This window comes from Entelurus aequoreus, linkage group LG01 (assembly GCF_033978785.1).
Source record: "Entelurus aequoreus isolate RoL-2023_Sb linkage group LG01, RoL_Eaeq_v1.1, whole genome shotgun sequence".
NCBI classification, from domain to species: Eukaryota; Metazoa; Chordata; class Actinopteri; order Syngnathiformes; family Syngnathidae; genus Entelurus; species Entelurus aequoreus.
Window position 1 is genome coordinate 100,678,039 of NC_084731.1, and position 15,339 is coordinate 100,693,377.

At 40.0% G+C, this 15,339-nt stretch overlaps 2 protein-coding genes across 3 annotated transcripts in view; one reads left to right on the forward strand and one right to left on the reverse strand.

Annotated features, from left to right (window-relative positions):
* The window catches only part of wdr1 (WD repeat domain 1), a 25,433-nt gene extending 20,714 nt beyond the window's left edge, over positions 1-4,719 (reverse strand). Inside the window, exon 1 of the mRNA XM_062063717.1 lies at positions 4,561-4,719. Within this exon, the coding sequence (XP_061919701.1) occupies positions 4,561-4,624 (64 nt within the window). The 5' untranslated portion in view covers positions 4,625-4,719. The remainder of the gene's footprint in view (positions 1-4,560) is intronic.
* The window catches only part of idh3b (isocitrate dehydrogenase (NAD(+)) 3 non-catalytic subunit beta), a 25,199-nt gene continuing 12,736 nt past the window's right edge, over positions 2,877-15,339 (forward strand). For both annotated transcript variants that reach the window (XM_062063744.1, XM_062063738.1), the window contains exons 1-6: positions 2,877-2,987; positions 7,042-7,200; positions 11,055-11,175; positions 13,303-13,363; positions 13,444-13,576; positions 13,755-13,888. In XM_062063744.1, the coding sequence (XP_061919728.1) occupies positions 2,946-2,987; positions 7,042-7,200; positions 11,055-11,175; positions 13,303-13,363; positions 13,444-13,576; positions 13,755-13,888 (650 nt within the window). In that variant the 5' untranslated portion in view covers positions 2,877-2,945. The remainder of the gene's footprint in view (positions 2,988-7,041; positions 7,201-11,054; positions 11,176-13,302; positions 13,364-13,443; positions 13,577-13,754; positions 13,889-15,339) is intronic.

The following is a 15,339-nucleotide window of genomic DNA, read 5'->3' on the forward strand; positions in this document are numbered from 1 at the left end:
TATATAGCACATTTAAACAACAAAAATGTTTCCAAAGTGCTGCACAACAATATTAAAAACAATATTCAAATATTATCCTTAGCTCCACCAATGACTGAATAAAAACAACAAATAAATACATTTTATTACAGTTTAACAACACACTAAACATAAATCGTTCTCATGACTGGACTGTGCGCCTTACATCCTTTTGCAATATTTTTCTTTTTCTCTTCCTCCTATGTTTTGCATATTTTGTAGACTGCCACACTCATACTGGAGATGCTTTTTAATCTCATTGTACCTGTGCATAGTGACAATTCTATGCCATGCAGTGTATGTGTCAGAGTTAAACAACTTGCACTGAGCCTAGTCTATAAAATCCGCTACACCTCCCTGATACCGAAGTACATGTCAAACTACTTCCATAACGTAAATGACCGCCATAACCACAACACCAGGGGGAGCTCCACTAACCACGTTAAACCCAGATTCCCATCTACAAACCCCGTTTCCATATGAGTTGGGAAATTGTGTTAGATGTAAATATAAACGGAATACAATGATTTGCAAATCTTTTTCAAGCCATATTCAGTTGAATATGCTACAAAGACAACATATTTGATGTTCAAACTCATAAACTTTGTTTTTTTTTTGCAAATAATAATTAACTTAGAATTTCATGGCTGCAACACGTGCCAAAGTAGTTGGGAAAGGGCCTGTTCACCACTGTGTTACATGGCCTTTCCTTTTAACAACACTCAGTAAAGGTTTGGGAAGTGAGGAGACACATTTTTTAAGCTTCTCAGGTGGAATTCTTTCCCATTCTTGCTTGATGTACAGCTTAAGTTGTTCAACAGTCCGGGGGTCTCACTTCTGCTATTTTAGGTGCCACACATTTTCAGAGGGAGACAGGTCTGGACTACAGGCAGGCCAGTCTAGTACCCGCACTCTTTTACTATGAAGCCACATTGATGTAACACGTGGCTTGGCATTGTCTTGCTGAAATAAGCAGGGGCGTCCATGATAACGTTGCTTGGATGGCAACATATGTCGCTCCAAAAGCTGTATGTACCTTTCAGCATTAATGGCGCCTTCACAGATGTGTAAGTTACCCATGTCTTGGCCACTAATACACCCCCATACCATCACACATGCTGCCTTTTACACTTTGCGCCTATAACAATCCGGATGGTTCTTTTCCTCTTTGGTCTGGAGGACACGACGTCCACAGTTTCCAAAAACAATTTGAAATGTGGACTCGTCAGACCACAGAACACTTTTCCACTTTGTATCAGTACATCTTAGATGATCTCAGGCCCAGCGAAGCCGACGGCGTTTCTGGGTGTTGTTGATAAACGGTTTTCACCTTGCATAGGAGAGTTTTAACTTGCGCTTACAGATGTAGCGACCAACTGTAGTTACTGACAGTGGCTTTCTGAAGTGTTCCTGAGCCCATGTGGTGATATCCTTTACACACTGATGTGGCTTGTTGATGCAGTACAGCCTGAGGGATGGAAGGTCACGGGCTTAGCTGCTTACCTGCAGTGATTTCTCCACATTCTCTGAACCCTTTGATGATATTACGGAGCGTAGATGGTGAAATCCCTAAATTCTTGAGAAAGGTTTTTCTTAAACTGTTCAACAATTTGCTCAGGCATTTGTTGACAAAGTGGTGACTCTCGCCCCATCCTTGTTTGTGAATGACTGAGCATTTCATGGAATCTACTTTTATAGCCAATCATGGCACCCACCTGTTCCCAATTAGCCTGCACACCTGTGGGATGTTCCAAATAAGTGTTTGATGAGCATTCCTCAACTTTATCAGTATTTATTGCCACCTTTCCCAACTTCTTTGTCACGTGTTGCTGCCATCAAATTCTAAAGTTAATGATTATTTGCAAAAAAAAAATGTTCATCAGTTTCAAATATGTTGTCTTTGTAGCATATTCAACTGAATATGGCTTGAAAATGATTTGCAAATCATTGTATTCCATTTATATTTACATCTAACACCATTTCCCAACTCATATGGAAACAGGGTTTGTAACAAAGGTCTTAACTCATTCTCCTTCTATGCCACATCAATGTGGAATGCACTCCCAACAGGTGTAAAAGAAAGGGCATCTCTATCCTCCTTCAAAAGCGCACTAAAACAACACCTCCAGGCAACTTCAACCCTAGACTAACACCCTCCCTTCCACATCCCACCTCCCCGGACTGTAAATAATCAAATGTAAATAATCAAATGTATATACTTATTCTTATACTTTCTGATCTCTCTCTCTATGTCCACTACTTGCTGTACATATCCTACCAAGTTAGTCCTACACTGTTACAATGTCCATTTCTCTGATGATGCAATTGTTGATGACTGAAGTGTAGATACCAACCAAAACTAACCCCCCCTCCCCCACATCCCACCCCCCGGATTGTAAATAATGTAAATAATTATATGTATATACTCTGATGATTATCTTGTGTGATGACTGTATTATGATGATAGTATATATCTGTATCATGAATCAATTTAAGTGGACCCGGACTTAAACAAGTTGAAAAACTTATTGGGGTGTTACCATTTAGTGGTCAATTGTACGGAATATGTACTGTACAGTGCAATCTACTAATAATATAGAATATGTACTGTACTGTGCAATCTACTAATAAAATAGAATATGTACTGTACAGTGCAATCTACTAATAAAATAGAATATGTACTGTACTGTGCAATCTACTAATAAAATAGAATATGTACTGTACTGTGCAATCTGCTAATAAAATAGAATATGTACTGTACTCTGCAACCTAATAATAAAATAGAATATGTACTGTACTGTGCAATCTACTAATAAAAGTTTCAATCAATCCATCAAAAACAGTCATGTTGAGTCCACTTGGTGGCGCTGCTGTGTGAAACAGACACTGACGACAGGCGAGGAAGAAGAAGAAGTCTGTCTGCAACAATGGCGGCGGTGATGAGAGGAAGCTTGGTAACATTGCTGAAGGTGACACACCCTTACACCCTTGACTTTACTCTACTACACACTTGATTTACTCTATTACACACTTTATTCTACTCGCTCCTTCCCCCAAACTCTATTAAACGTTTAAGGGCTGCTGTTGGAAGTATTTGTTGACCTGGTTACAATTCAACCTTGTGTTTGTTGTTGTGTCCTAACAACGTGAATACTTGCTAACTGTTCGCTACTAGCCTTGCTAAGTGTTTGCTACTTGCTAACTGTTTGCTACTAGCCTTGTTTACTGTTTGCTACTAACTAACTGTTTGCTACTAGCCTTGTTAACTGTTTGCTACTAGCTAACTGTTTGCTATTAGCTAACTGTTTGCTACTAGCCTTGCTAACTGTTTGCTACTAGCCTTGCTAACTGTTTGCTACTAGCTAACTGTTTGCTACTAGCCTTGCTAACTGTTTGCTACTTGCTTACTGTTTGCTACTAGCCTTGTTAACTGTTTGCTACTAGCCTTGCTAACTGTTTGCTACTTGCTAAGTGTTTGCTACTAGCCTTGCTAACTTTTTGCTACTTGCTAACTGTTTGCTACTAGCCTTGCTAAGTGTTTGCTACTTGCTAACTGTTTGCTACTAGCCTTGTTAACTGTTTGCTACTAGCTAACTGTTTGCTATTAGCTAACTGTCAGCTACTAGCTAACTGTTTGCTACTAGCCTTGCTAACTGTTTGCTACTAGCCTTGCTAACTGTTTGCTACTAGCTAACTGTTTGCTACTAGCCTTGCTAACTGTTTGCTACTTGCTTACTGTTTGCTACTAGCTTTGTTAACTGTTTGCTACTAGCCTTGCTAACTGTTTGCTACTTGCTAAGTGTTTGCTACTAGCCTTGCTAACTTTTTGCTACTAACTAACTGTTTGCTACTAGCCTTGTTAACTGTTTGCTACTAGCTAACTGTTTGCTATTAGCTAACTGTTTGCTACTAGCCTTGCTAACTGTTTGCTACTAGCCTTGCTAACTGTTTGCTACTAGCTAACTGTTTGCTACTAGCCTTGCTAACTGTTTGCTACTTGCCTACTGTTTGCTACTAGCCTTGTTAACTGTTTGCTACTAGCCTTGCTAACTTTTTGCTACTTGCTAAGTGTTTGCTACTAGCCTTGCTAACTTTTTGCTACTTGCTAACTGTTTGCTACTAGCCTTGCTAACTTTGCTACTAGCCCTGCTAACTGTTTGCTACTAGCCTTGTTAACTATTTGCTACTAGCCTTGCTAAGTGTTTGCTACTAGCCTTCTTGCATCAGTGCTTTAATAGTCTCAGGTAAATACAGAACACATGTCAAGGTTTTTATTCTCAGGTTGTATACTACTGTGTAAAAAAACAGTGTAGCCAGATGAACATGAACCATAACTATAAAAGTCTCCCAAGTCTTAAAGAACCAAACTGAACAAAAATACTTCTACCAAGTATAAGTGACAATTTAACACAAACACGTTTAAATAGGGAATTAATTGGAAGAGTGGTTTTAGAATTTTGGACAAACAGTTGGTTAGCATTATGGGTCTGAATAAAACATTGGTTATGAAAGTCAACCATACAAAATGATGTTAATGTTTACCTTGTTTCTGCTTGTTTGCTGCTCTTAAACATGAAGGCTGTTTCCTGCCAATGTGCTGCATCATTGTAGTGACAAATGCCAGCTGCCTTTGTCAGTGCAAACATGCCAGCATCAGCACGATGTTTGTCTTTTTCACTTTGAAATGATCGCAAAACCTTTGAGACTTTTAAATGATCGCGTCGCTCGTCTTTTTTGGCTTTGTTTCTTTGTTTCTTTCAACTTTCTCTCCTCATCGGCACGCCGCTGACCACGCCCCCCCGTGCGTGCGCACACACTCCAACTACCCACCAGCGTGAAGTTATAGCAAATATTCAAATACAACTGCCATTTGTTGGTGCTGTAAAAAATGTTTAGAATACATTTTCTGATTAGTGACCTCGTCAAAATATCCCCAAACGTGTCCTATTTTTAGTGCCAGGTTTTTGCTGCCAACATTTTTTGTCTAACTATTACAGTTGTTATGTTATTAATGGTTGTGCAGACACTTTTTGTGTCTTTTTACGCATTTATATCAGATAGGACGCGCAATTCCAGAAGCCTCCTCAGGACGCTGATTTTTTACTGCCTGGTTTGATTGTTTTTTTTATTTTTTATTTGATCGATTATAAAGTCAAAGTCAAAGTACCAATGATTGTCACACACACCCTGGTTGTGGGGAAATGTGTCCACTGCATTTGACCCATCGCCATGTTCACCCCCTGGGAGGTGAGGGGAGCAGTGAGCAGCAGCGGTGGCCGCGCTCGGGAATCATTTGGTGATTTAACCCCCAACTCCAACCCTTGATGCTGAGTGCCAAGCAGGGATAGCTCCCATTTTTGTAGTCTTTGGTATGAATCGGCCATTGAGCTGGTTTTATTATCGCTTTCCGCCGGTGTTTTGTTTTGTTTATATTTGCAGGATCAAATTTCCGTCCACGTTTATTGCGTTTTTATTGGTCGTAAATTTTGATTCGCCGAAAATTTTATCAATGGCAAATACTGCCTCGGTTTACACTGGCACAACTTTACGCGGGGGGCTGTCAAAAGAAAGACTTGACGGTAAACACTAAGGTGAGTGTAAAGTCAACCTTTTAAACTTCGTCCTGTGCCATGTCTCCAGTAAATGACTTGTTTTAGTCTTTGCGAGTCCATGGAAACTTCACTTTTATGTCCCGCTGAAGCGACATCGTTCAAGGATGGAGACAGGCTAGCTGTTAGCTTCAAGCTAACCAGCACCCAACCAGACTCCTCCACCCCAAAAACATACTTTGTAGGTCAACAAACATGTGCCTTTTGAAGTGTTAAAATGCGAGGAGTGTTCAAAAGGAGTCTATTGGAGAAGTGGCTGACAAGTTAGCAAGTGCCGCTCGCATCACCGTCATTGTTTACTGAAGCAGAGATGCTGACTGTGCGTTTTCATAAACTTTTTATCCATAGACTTATCAGCTTTAATGTATTATTATCTATAGCTGGGGTGTCAAAAGTGTGGCCCTTTCCGGAGGCCATTTGCGGCCCGCAGCTAATGTTTTAAAGGCCCACGGCACATTCTAAAAATACTATTAAAATAAACAAAAACATAACTAAAGTGAAATAAAAAAAAAGCCTACAGGTGCAATGTAATTTCGACCAAGTTGCAATGTTGACTAATAAAATAAAGCAGTTTTTTTTATTTAAAACTGTCATTGCTCAAAGCATAATATTGAATGAATTATTATTTATTATTATTATTAATGATCATGAATTATTGACTTCCGATTACTTCACATCAAATATTCTACTTTGAAAAATATTTTTTGTGGAAGATTTTGCATATTTTGTGTTTGCCATAAAAAAAAAACAACAACTTAGAATTGATGAATAGATCCTAGCACCAACACTGTTAGGGTTTATTTAAACATGCGCACGGTTATCATGTGAAACATCATGTAATCCACGACATTCTCATTTCTCCTCACTTGTCCAAAAAGCAGTAGGAAGAAGCAAAGCATTCACGCACAGCATAAAATGTTTGGTGGACAAAATGAGACAAAGAAGGAGTGGCATAAAACAAGTCTTTCTGTGGCAGCGTCGGCGAACGTTGTACATGCAAACAATCTGTTGCGTCACAGTCCTTACAAATATGGTGAGTTCACAGACCACAGAAATTAGTAGGACAAAACGGCGCTTGCCAAGTACTCTCATTAATGAAGCATAAACACAAATATATTAAACAGTGGGATTTCTAACAGTTAGGAAGGTTTGTGTCATGTTTGTCCTCCAACATAAACCATATTTAAACAAAAAACACTTTCCCCCCCCATATTTTTCCATTTTTATACATTTATGAAAAAGCTACTAGAGCGGTGCTAAATCTAGAGCCACGGGTTTCCGACCCCCGCAGAAAACGAATCATCGAAGCAAAAAAGTATACATCACTGCTTTTTTCCCACTTGATTTACTCGATGAATCGTTGCAGCCCAGTCTCTTGCCGTCTAATTCTTGGTGTCCTCCTTTCTTTTTCCAGGGTCTGAGTGGCCCCCGCTGGCAGCAGCTTGCCTCTCGACCCCTGAGTGTTTCAGCTGAAGTTCCACCAGCTCGTGCAGATGCAACCTTTAAGGTCACAATGGTCCCAGGGGATGGCGTTGGACCCGAGTTGATGACTGCTGTCAAGGATGTGTTCAAAGTAGGTCATTGTACAGACAACACTACGTGTACTGCATGGGGGGTATGGCCTCAAGCAGAGGTGAGAAAGTCCTTTTCACTGAGGGCCACATCGCAGTTATGTTTGGCCCCAGAGGGCCGCTTCTAACAGTGAATACTATTATTACCGGTACACCATGTTTTAAATTACATTTTATTAGTAGATTTAAAAATAAATAAAGAAGTGTAAAAAAAAGTGATGGTAAGTTGCAACAATTTCACCTCAAAATCTGCTGTTTTTATGCCGTACAAAAAGGGCAGCTCAGTTGCCAGAATTTTACTTTAACATTTTTACTGTAAATAAAAAAATGCAATTTTACAGTAACATTTTGGCACCTAAGCTGCCAGTTTTTTTTTTTTTACCCCAAATCAACAACTGTAGATTTTTCGGTGTATTACTGTAAATGCCAAAACTGCACCACAGTTTATTACTGTAAAAAAGTACTGTTTTTTTTTCATTTAGAGAAAAATGCTGTAAAAACCACAGTCAATTTCGCCAAATAGCGCAAGTGAAACCGCTTCTATCAGGACATGATCTCGAGAAATGAATCCACGCCTTTATCTCGACTCGTCTTGACTACTGCAATGCCCTGTATGTAGGCATTAGCCAGGCCTGCAGCTGGTGCAGAACTCTGCTGCTCACGCAGACGTGAGCACATCACCCCTTTATTAGCGTCCCTTCACTGGCTCCCTGTGCGTTACACAATCAATTTTAAACTCCTTTTAGTTGTTTTTAATTGTCTAAACAACCTCGCGCCAACATATCTCTCCGACCTCCTTCAGCCTTACTGCCCCACCCGATCCCTAAGATCAGCCGATCAGCTGCTACTGACGGTCCCAGACACAAGGCTGAAGCTTAGAGGTGACAGAGCTTTCGCCGCTGCTGCTCCCAAGCTCTGGAACGACCTACCTCTGAGTGTTAGACAAGCCTCCTCTCTTCCTGTTTTTAAATCTCTCTTAAAAACATACTTTTATTCCATGGCTTTTAACACTGAGTGATATCCGTCCTGCAATGGCACCCCATAATACACCTGCTGTCAACCTATTTTTATGTTTTATTTATTTATTTTTTATCGTGTTCTGTTTGTGTTGTGTTGTGTTTGCTCGGTTCTTGTATTATCTTTTAACCTGCCCATTGTACAGCACTTTGGCTACCCCTGTGGTCAATTTTAAATGTGCTTTATTAATAAAGTTGATTTGATTTGATTTGAATTTCACAATTTGACCATGAAATCTATTGCGACTTTTACATTGCACAATTTGATGGATAACTAGCTTTGAAATCATCATTATTAGTATTTATTTCTATTTAAAAAATGGTTTGAATATTTGATAATATATTTTTGCATAATTAGACAAAGACATGCACCTGGGGATAGGTTGATTGGCAACACTAAATGGTCCTTAGTGTGTGAGTGTGAATGTTGTCTGTCTATCTGTGTTGGCCCTGTGATGAGGTGGCGGCTTGTCCAGGGTGTACCCCGCCTTCCGTCCCAATGCAGCTGAGATAGGCTCCAGCGACCCCAAAAGGGACAAGCGGTAGAAAATGGATGGATGGATAGACAATATTTAAGTTAACATAATTTGTGATTACATGGAGTAGTACATATATTTTTTTCTGCCAGAATAGAAAGAAAGAATAAATATAGTAAGAAAAGTTACAGTACTTTATTGATACATATTATTTCCAGGCTTTCGAGGGCCAAATAAAATGAAGTGGCGGGCCACGTCTGGGCCCCAGGCCTTGAGTTTGACACCTGTGAAAAGTCTATATCACAATATATATTGCAGCCCCGCCCCCCCAGTGATAACGATATATTAGCCCCTCCCACCAGTTTCACGTAGCGCTTTTGAAAATCGCTGGAAACGTTAATCATGGCGGGTGGCACATGAAAGTCTCAAGAACGTATACCAGAAAACAATCAGGAAGTCGGCCATTATAGGCCAAAAACAGGGGTCGGACTTGAACAAACTCCTCCTAGGGACTTTGACCAAATAAGGTGTGGTTAAAATGACAGATACTACAAATAGAGGTGATGATAAATTGCAGACAATTTTTTCCTACGCCATAAAATGTGGGTGTGCCATAACGCCAAACTTTGCTTCGATGTTTTGCCACAAAACATGAAATGTAAATAACTCGGCTCCACAAACTCAGATCATGAGCTTCAAGAGGTAGTCACAGGGAATGGTTTTCACTTCACTGGTGTGCTTGAAGCTCATGGAGAGAATGCCAAGAGTGTGCAAAGCAGTAATCAGAGCAAAGGGTGGCTATTTTGAAGGAACTAGAATACAAAGCATGTTTTCAGTTATTTCACCTTTTTTTGTCAAGTACATAACTCCACATGTGTTCATAGTTTTGATGTGACAATCTACAACAGGGGTGGGCAATTAATTTTTACCGGGGGCCGCATGAGCAACCCGAGCACTGCTGGAGGGCCACATCGACAATATTTCAATTAAATTTGGCTCAATATTATTTTTGATATATACCGTAAGATAAATAATAATAATAATAATTAATAATAATAGTAATACTTCAACATAGTGTGTGTAACAGCATTCCATGACTAATATAAATAAATTAACATTAATAATAAATGACAGTAAAATAAGCACACGTATGACTGAGGAGTCATAGTGTAACTTTGTGTGGTGTTTGAGTTGTCCGACTTTTTGTGTGGCCATAAACGCACCAGTGGTTTAGTGCTATGCGTGTTGGTGACAGATGACAAGTTGGTTTTGGCCTGGTTTGTACGGCAGAAAATGACTAGTTTTTCCAGATAGAATTGTTTTACTCATGTTTTTGGTGTGGTTATGTCCGAATATAAACAGTTTTGCTCAATAAAGTGATCGATATAATTCCTGTCCTGGAAGCATCTCGATAGACGTTACAATAATTGAACGGTGTTCAATTGAACGGTGTTGACGAACACCGTTAGGGCCGCTTGTTGTCACTGTCACTCAAAGTTGCATTGCAAAATTACATCAAATAAATATGTTTATTTTGTTTAGAATTCAGATGGGATTTGATTTGGTGCGCGGCATATATTGGCTGCGCGCAGCGGACGCTTGAGCAGTGCGCAATTGCGCAGGCGCGCACCTTAGAGGGAACGTTGCTTGGCAGTCCATGTCTTGTTGAAAACACGCCATTCGTCATCAACTTTTCTCTTTTTAGCGTCTCGGGTGTAAACCGTGCATCACTTGTCGCTGCATGTGCACCTTCACTCGCAGGTTACACACGGACACACGCCCATAAATAATACTTTTCAAAATAAAAGCAGCACAGTTGTATTCCGCGCACGACATAGATGTTTTTTCAACTTTATTTTGTAATTTGTGATTGCAGCTGTTCACGTTCACTCACAATCACGCATACGTCCACACGGAAGTAATACAAATAACGATTTTCAAAACAAAAGCAGCACCGTTGTATTGCACACTTGACATAGATACTTTTTAAAAAAAAATTTGTAATTTATAATTGGCCTCACGCGGGCCGGACAGGGACGCACAAAGGGCCGGATGCGGCCCACGGGCCGCAGAATGCCCAGGTCTGATCTACAATGTAAATAGTCATGAAAATAAAGTTGAATGAGGAGAAGGTGTGTCCAAACTTTTGGCCTGTACTGTATATATTATATACAGTATATGTATATTACACTCATCCTCCTTATTATTAATGCCAGAAATGTGACGAATATATATCAGTAAAACCCTGGTCATAGTTGGTAGGTAGGTCTTATGGCTACCTTTTGGACTGGTCATTTTAAATGAATTCCTATTGTTTACTCCTCTGTCTGACGCTTTTATTGGATTATATATTCTTATCCACAGGCTGGAGATGTTCCTGTGGAATTTGAGGAGTTCCATCTGAGTGAAGTCCAGAACATGGCCAGCGAGGAGAAGCTGGAACAAGTGCTGACCTCAATGAAGACCAACAAAGTAGCAATGAAAGGTCACCCAAGCTCTTATCTTCCTCATTGTTTAGTCTTAGGCCATGTCCACACAAACACGGATCTTTGAAAAAAGCACATTTTCTTTAAAGAATGTTCATCCACAGGAGTGGAGTTTTAAAAATCAGCCAACGCTTACACAGTGACTTGAAAACATGGTTGCCCTGTTCTTTTCAACTGCCCGTGCGTGTTAAAAGGCGTAGTATTTCATCTTTTTTTTATCCAGGGTAAGGCAATGATAAACAGATTCTCATGTGCACAGCTGACCTAGCAAAGAGGCAACATTTACATGACAGAGATGTTAAAGTGTGCTGATCATTAAAATAAACAATAAAAAATTAGCGCTATTGATCGCTCTCAACAATTCTTAAGTGCTCTTAACATGTGGGGGTAAAAGTGTTGGAACAAAAATAAATGCTCAAGATGGAAAAAGACAGCGAATGTCTGCAACTTGTAGACAACAGAGCAGATGGCAAAGCATTAGGAAACCTTTGGTGGTGTTTTTCTTTCATTTTCATTATTGGTAAACTTGACACTGAGCTTTGAGTACTGCCATTTAGTGTCTACTTTTACGTCTGAGCAGAATAAAACATCATACAGTACCGTATTTTCCGAACCATAGGGCGCACCGGATTATAAAGCGCACTGCCGATGAGCGGGTCTAGTCAGGTCTATTTTCATACAAAAGGCACATTAAAGGAGTCATATTATTATGATTATTTTCTAAATGTAAAAGACTTCCTTGTGTTCTACATAACATGTAATGGTGGTTCTTTGCTCAAAATGTTGCATAGATGATGTTTTACACATCATCTTCAACTCACTTTCTGACAGTCTCTTCAGGATGCACTGTTTTGTGGGCGCTCTTATATACGTGCCTCCACTTGGACAGCGTCTTCTCCTTGTTGTAGCGGTGTAGCGTGCAAGGACGGGAGTGGAAGAAGTGTCAAAAGATGGCGCTAACTGTTTTAATGACATTCACACTTTACTTCAATCAATAACGGGGCAGCATCTCCTCATCCGTGGCTCACTAGTGCAACAACAACACCCGAAATGTGTCCCGTGACCGGAACTCTCTAATAACTAAAGTTCCTTGGGTGAATAATGTAAAGTCCATTCCATAGTGAATCTACTGACAGATATAAGTGAGAACTTTACACTACTTTATATTAGAAATGGCAACAGTGGAGGATGAATGTCACATAACAAGAAGATAGAGAAAAAGAAGAAGCTTATCGACAACGGTGTCGCCACGGACTACAAAGGCGGACCTGCGCACATTTTCAGGACTTATGCAGATCCCAAATACAGATCAGAAGGTAAGAAAAGTTGCTTTTGCATAATACTGCGAAGCAAAATGCCAGATAATATTTCTGCTAATGGGTGCCATTTTGTGGTCCTTATACACACACACTATACTAATATGTATACGTTGAAGAGTACGCCTGACTACTGTAGCCGTAACACGCCGATAATCCATCAAGCGGTGTGGCTTCATAGCTTTTTGAGCGCCGTGTGTAATATTCTATATTCTCAATGGAACATTTAAAGTTTTGGTGTTGTTTACTGGCATCATATTGCAGTCTACATGTATTTCTTCTGTGTGACTGCCATCTACTGGTCACACTTATTATACCATATACCAAATAAAATAGCTTCGAGGTTGGTAAGCACAACCAAAATTATTCCGTACATTAGGCGTTATCGGGTTATAAGGCGCACTGTGGATTTTTGAGAACATGATTTTAAGTGCGCCTTACAGTTAGAAAAATACGGTATTTGTTTTCCGATTTTTGTGAATGTCCTTTGCTTTTTGAGATTAAGGAATACCTAAAACACTGATAAATTCATAAAATCAAAAGTTGATTCAATATTATAAAAAAAAAGGCTTTAAAATATCGTAACTGTTGCCGCAACTTTCTGAAAAAGGCCGCAACAATCACAAAAAAAGAGCGAAATCCTGAAGGGATTGTTAAGTTGTTCGGTCTAATGCCTTGTGTGAAATCTGGTCTTTTAAAGGGGTTATTAATCATTTTACAAGTGATTGTATGTTTTAAAAAAAAAGCACAGAGAAGCGAGAGATGCAAAATAAGCCTAATAGATCTCTCATGTGTTTGTTGATTATTCAGGAAAGATCCACACACCAATGGAGTTCAAAGGGGAGTTAGCTTCTTACGAGATGAGACTGAGGTACAACTTCATAGCCATGACTTTATCGCTTTCTCTTTCATTATTTCTATAAAACGTGTAGCGCTGTGTTCTCTCTCTAGGCGTAAACTGGACCTGTTTGCCAATGTGGTTCATGTGAACAGCCTGCCAGGCTACAGCACACGTCACAACAACCTGGACCTGGTCATTATCCGGGAGCAGACGGAGGGAGAGTACAGCTCGCTGGAGCATGAGGTAAACAAAATGTGACCGACTGACACGGAAAGTAAACTGTTAGACTTGAATATAACGTTCTGTGGACAATACCTTTTCTTCAAAGCACGGCGTTAAACATCTTAGCTAGTTCTGGGCTTCCAGTTCATTCCACTTAGTAGCTGACATACACCCTCATGTGCTGGTTCTTGTTTTGCAGAGTGTGACTGGTGTTATTGAATGTCTGAAAATCATCACCAGAGAGAAGTCCAGGCGCATCGCCAAGTTTGCCTTCGATTATGCCACTAAGAAGGGGCGCAGCAAGGTCACAGCTGTTCACAAAGCCAATATCATGTGAGAAAACATACACCTCTAGGCCATGTGTAATTGAAGGCATACTGTATTTTTCGGACTATAAGGTGCACTTAAAATCCTTTCATATTCTCAAAGCTCAACAGTGCGCCTTAAAACCCCGATGCGCCTAATGTACGGAATAATTTTGGTTGTGCTTACCGACCTCGAAGCTAATTTATTTGGTACATGGTGAAATGATAAGTGTGACCAGTAGATGACAGTCACACATAAGAGATACGTGTAGACTGCAATATGACACCAGTAAACAACACCAAAATTGTATATGTTCCATTTAAAATATAGAACATTACACACAGCGCTCAAAAAGTGTTTTAGTAGGACTTTGGTAAGCTATGAAGCCACACCGCTTGTACTGTGCTTCAACATAGGAGTATTATTATGGTGTGTGTATAAGGTAAGACATATTATCTGCTGTTTTGTTTCACAATATTATGCAAAAGCAACTTTTCTTACCTTCTGGTACCTGCTGATCTGTATTTGAAATTTGCATAAGTTCTGAAAATGTGCGTGCCTCCGCCTTTGTAGTCCGTGGAGACACCGTAGTGGATAAGCTTCTTCTTTTTCTCTATCTTCTTGTTATGTGACATTCATCCTCCACTGTTGCCATTTCTAATATAAAGTAGTGTCAAGTTCTTACTTATATCTGTCAGTAAACTCACCATGAACGCACTAAAACATACCGGTGTAGTGACTTTACATTATTCACCCAAAGAACTTTAGTTATTAGAGAGTTCCGGTCACGGGACACATTTCGGGCGTTGTTGTTGCACTAGTGAGCCACGGATGAGGAGATGCTGCTCTGTTATTGATTGAAGTAAAGTGTGAATGTCATTAAAACAGTTAGCGCCATCTTTTGACACTTCTTCCACTCCCGTCCTTGCACGCTACACCGCTACAACAAAGATGACGGGGGAGAAGACGCTGTACCAAGTGGAGGCACGTAAATAAGAGCGCCCACAAAACTGGAGAGGCTGTCAGAAAGTGAGTTGAAGAAGATGTGTAAAACATCATCTATGCAACATTTTGAGCAAAGAATGGTAAATGGTAAATGAGTTGTACTTATATAGCGCTTTTCTACCCCTTTTTAAGGAGCCCAAAGCGCTTTGACAGTAGTTCCACATTCACCCATTCACACACACATTCACACACTGATGGCGGGAGCTGCCATGCAAGGCGCTAACCAGGACCCATCAGGAGCAAGGGTGAAGTGTCTTGCCCAAGGACACAACGGACGTGACTAGGATGGTAACCACCATTACATGTTATGTAGACCACAAGGAAGCGTTTTCAATTTAGAAAAAAATTCTAATTACAATATGACTCCTTTAATACGCCTTATAATCCGGTGCACCTTTTGTATGAAAATAGACCTGACTAGACCCGCTCATCAGCAGTGCGCCTTATAATCCGGTGCACCCTATGGTCTAAAA